Source organism: Carlito syrichta, unplaced genomic scaffold (genome assembly GCF_000164805.1).
Source record: "Carlito syrichta isolate Samal-C Ts95f unplaced genomic scaffold, Tarsius_syrichta-2.0.1 Scaffold303646, whole genome shotgun sequence".
NCBI classification, from domain to species: Eukaryota; Metazoa; Chordata; class Mammalia; order Primates; family Tarsiidae; genus Carlito; species Carlito syrichta.
Genome location: NW_007247742.1, coordinates 80,328 through 84,686, shown reverse-complemented (window position 1 = coordinate 84,686; position 4,359 = coordinate 80,328). Strand labels below are relative to the sequence as shown.

The 4,359-nt window shown below is 40.2% G+C and overlaps 1 protein-coding gene across 1 annotated transcript in view; it reads left to right on the top strand.

The window, feature by feature from the left end:
• The window catches only part of USP37 (ubiquitin specific peptidase 37), a 111,030-nt gene that overhangs the window by 74,099 nt on the left and 32,572 nt on the right, over nucleotides 1–4,359 (top strand). Inside the window, exon 14 of the mRNA XM_008058847.1 lies at nucleotides 3,348–3,465. Coding sequence (XP_008057038.1) covers nucleotides 3,348–3,465 — 118 coding nt within the window. The remainder of the gene's footprint in view (nucleotides 1–3,347; nucleotides 3,466–4,359) is intronic.

The following is a 4,359-nucleotide window of genomic DNA, read 5'->3' as shown; positions in this document are numbered from 1 at the left end:
CGGCGATCCTTCCGCCTCAACTTTCCGAGTAGCTGGAACTACGGGCGTGCGCTACCACACCCGGCTGATTTTTTTGATTTATTGTAGAGATGAGGTCTCGCTGCCCAGGCGAGTCTCGAACCTGCGGGCTCAGGCAATCCACTCACCTCAGCCTCCCAAAGGCGCGGGATTACAGGCTGAGCCACCGAGCCCGGCTGACATGTTGCATCTTTTAGTCAGGTCACCATGCTTCTACTCTTGTCTTTCTGAGGTCTATTTCAAACACATTAACCAAAGTGATCCTTTTAAAATGGAAGTTAGTTCATGTCAGCCCTCTGCTCATAAAATTAGCCATCTCATATAATCTACCTCTCTGTACTCCCCATTCCTACTCATTCTCTGACTTTATCTTCTATCACTCTTTTCTTTTGCTTTTTCTGTTTTAATTAAATTAATGTTCTTGTTCAAAAATGCCAGAGTCACGGTGCCTCGGGGCCTTTGCACTTACTTTTTCCTCTATCTTGAATTCTCTTTTCCCGTATTCTCACATAGGCAGTGCCCTCATTTCTCCAGGTCTTTGCATAAAGGTCATTTGCTCAGTGACACATTTTCTTGCCACCCTATCTAAAATTCCAAGCATCTACTCTGATCTTTTACTTTCCTCTTTCCTACTGTGTTTTTCCTCCTTAGCATGGGTCACTATCTAACATACTGTTTTACTTATGTGTCTCTTTCATTGTCTGTCTCCCTCAGTATATTGAAAGCTTCATGAGGGGAGATATATTTGTCTTGGTTTATTCACTGCTATAACCCCAGTGCCTGGAAAATTTTCTGGCATATAGGAGGCTGTCTTAGTTTTTTGGTGCTGTATAACAGATTGCTTCAACATTATTGGCTTAAAACAGCATCTGTTTGTTAACTCAGCTCTGTTAGTCAGAAATCTGAACAAGGTATGGCTGAGTTCTTTGTTCAGAGTATCACAGGGCTGAAATAAAGGCATTAACTGCCTGAGTTCTCATTTGGCGCCCAAGGTTCTTTTCTATCTCATTAGTTTAGTGGGCAGAAAGCAAATCCTTGTGGTGTAGGACTGAAGTTCCCATTTTCTTGCTAGCTGTCAGCTGAGACCACGCATTTCCTAAAGGCTGCCCTACATTTCCTTGCCATGTGGCTCCCTAGGCAGTCCACAGCAGTGCTGTTTGCATTTGTTCCCAGGCTGGCAGGAGTATATCTTTATGATTTCTAATCCCAGACTTCCTCTGTTTGGGTCCTCTAGTCCCATGTTTAAAGGGCATGTGTGATTGGATCTGACCCACCCACATAATCTCTCATTTGATGAAGTAAAAAAGGAGATTAATAACCTTAATTGTATTGGCAAAATTCTTTTTTGCTAGATAAAGTAACATCCTATATGTTATACCTTGTTATCATCAGAGGTTCTACCCAAACTCAAAGGAGACAGAATTATTATGAAGGCGAGGGACACCTTAGAATTATGCATGTTAGAGAGGCACTCAAGAAACATTTGTTGAATAAAGAACAAACATGCTCTTATGCTCTTCTGTCTTCAGCTGTGTCAGCAAATTGAATATTACTAAAAATGCTGTGGTAGAAAATTGAATATTACTAAAAATGCTGATATGACAAAATGAAAAGCAGCTGGTAAAAACTATTTAAAAGAAATAAATTTGATCTGGGCTCGGTGGCTCAGCCTGTAATCCCAGCACTTTGGGAAGCCGAGGTGAGTGGATTGCCTGAGCCCGAGGGTTTGAGACCTGCCTGGGCAACTTGGCAAGACCTCATCTCTACAGTAAATCAAAACTTAGCCGGGCGTGGTAGCATGCGCCTGTAGTTCCAGCTACTTGGAAGGCTGAGGCGGAAGGATCACCAGAACCCAGCAGGTCGAGGCTGCGGTTGCCGGGAGCGTGCCACTGCACTCTAGTCTGGGTGACAGAGTGAGACTCCAACTGGAAAAAAAAGAAAGAAAGAAATTTGTGTAGCTTGGTCAACACAGCAAGACCTTGTCTCTACAGATCAAAATATTAGCTGGGTGTGGTAGTTCATGCCTTTGGTCCCAGCTACTCGGAAGGCTGAGGTGGGAGGATCACTTGAGCCCAGAATTGTGACTGCGGTGAGCTATGATTGTGCCACTGCACTCTAGCTTGGGCAACAGAGTGAGGCCCTGTCTCAAAAAAAAGAAAAGAAAGAAGTTTGCTTCCAAGTAAATTCAATATTGTGTTTTAATCTCCGAGCCCATTTTTAAAAACTGTATAAAAAGATATTCAATAACCAAATAATTCTGCACCCTAACAGAAGCATCTACACATGGGCATCAAGAACACATAGAATTTTCTTTCTTTTTTTTTTTTTTTTTTTTTTGAGTTGGAATCTCTGTCACCCAGGCTGGAGTACAGTGGCACACTCACGGCTACCCCAGGGTTGACCTGCCGAGCTCTGGCGAGCCTTCCACCTCAACCTTCCAAGTAGCTGGAATTACAGGCACGCGCTACCACGCTCAGCTAATTTTTTGATTTAGTGTAGAGACAGGGTCTCACCATGTTGCCCAGGCTGGTCTTGAATCAGCGGGTTCAGGCTATCCTCTCGCCTCAACCTCCCAAAGTGCTGGGATTACAGGCTTGAGCCACCACACCCGGCAAGAACACACAGAATTTTCAAAACAGCATTGCTTATATAGCCAAAAACTGGAAACAACTCAAATGTTCATCAGTAGTAATATGGATAATTATGGAATATTTATACAGATCAATACTAGACAACAATGAAAATGCAATACAGTCATGTGCCACAGGCATGGTTGAATCTTATACCCATGCTGAACAAAAGGGTGCCAGCGAAAAGAAAACATAATGTGTGATTCCATTTATATAAAGTTCAAAAACAGGCAAAACTCAACTATGTGTTGGAAGTCAGAGTAATAGTTACCTTTTGAGTGAAGGAAGAAGGTAGTGATTGGGAAGGGGTAAGTGAGAGCCTTCTAGTGAGTTCATAATGTTCTGTTTCTTTATTTGAGTTGTGATTATATAGGTGCACTAACTGATAATTCATCAAGCTATATATATGGGACTGGTCCACTTTCCATTGTGTATGTTATACTTTAGTTTTTTAAAGTTTGGAGTTTTTAAATATAAAATTTTAAAATTTAGCATTTTAAGTAAGTACTTAAATACTTGCAATTGAGCTTTTATCTGTATTGATTTAATAACAATTAAAGTAACTGAGATAAGTCTTAAGTGTATAGTTCTTATGCCTAGGCACAGTGTGTCAGTACCACAAGATCTGTGTCTCAGCTGTACTTATATTTCTTTTGTGATTCTCTAAATATTTGCATTTGTCTTCTTTTATTCTCACAGATGTGGAGAGATTATTCCCAAAAGAGAACAGTTTAATGACCTCTCTATTGACCTTCCTCGTAGGAAAAAACCACTCCCTCCTCGTTCAATTCAAGATTCTCTTGATCTTTTCTTTAGAGTAAGTAATATCTTTTGTATTTTCACATAACTAAAGTTTATATATCATAGATAATTGTATTTGAAGTTGGTTTCTTCAAGGTAGAGTTGCAGTAAAATTATAGGGAAAACAGATGAGAAGTCTTTATAAATAACATATTTTTTTAAAGTTTGGTAAATCTAATTGTAACTCATTAAGAAAGGAAATTGATTGCTTAAATAGATTATATATTTAACTCAATAGCAAGTGTTTAGACAACCTTAGAAGCAGTTTATTTGTAATGACATATGCTAAAATTTGGTAATGTGAATTAAAACTGTAGATGAAATATAAGTTGATATACTAAGATCTGAAGAATGAAAAAATACTCTTTGCTTTTCCTTAGGTTGTGTGTAACCTGCTAGAAAGAGGGAGAGAGACTTATGTCTTTCCAAAGCTGTAAATAAATATTTGTGGCTGTGATATACAATTACAGATATTGGGAAAGTTTCTGGGGTATAATTAGATCTGTTGTGTGGTAGTCCTTATAACTGGTAGAAATTTGCCAGAATCCCTCTTGATTTATATAGTAGTCCTTGTTTTTTTGTAGCAAACTGGCAGGGTTGTCTTTCTAAAGTTTAAATATATATGTATATTCTTTTTTTTTTTTTTAGTTGGATTCTCTCCGTTGCCCAGGCTAGAGTGCAGTGACACTCTCATGGCCACCCTAGCACTGACCTGCTGGGTTCCGGCGATCCTTCTGCCTCAGCCTTCCAAGTAGCCAGAACTGTAGGCACGTACTACTGCACCCAGCTAATTTTTGATTTATTGTAGAGATGAGGTCCTGCCAAGTTGCCCAGGCTGGTCTCAAACCCTCGGGCTCAGGCAGTCCACTCGCCTCGGCCTCCCAAAGTGCTGGGATTACAGGCTGAGCCA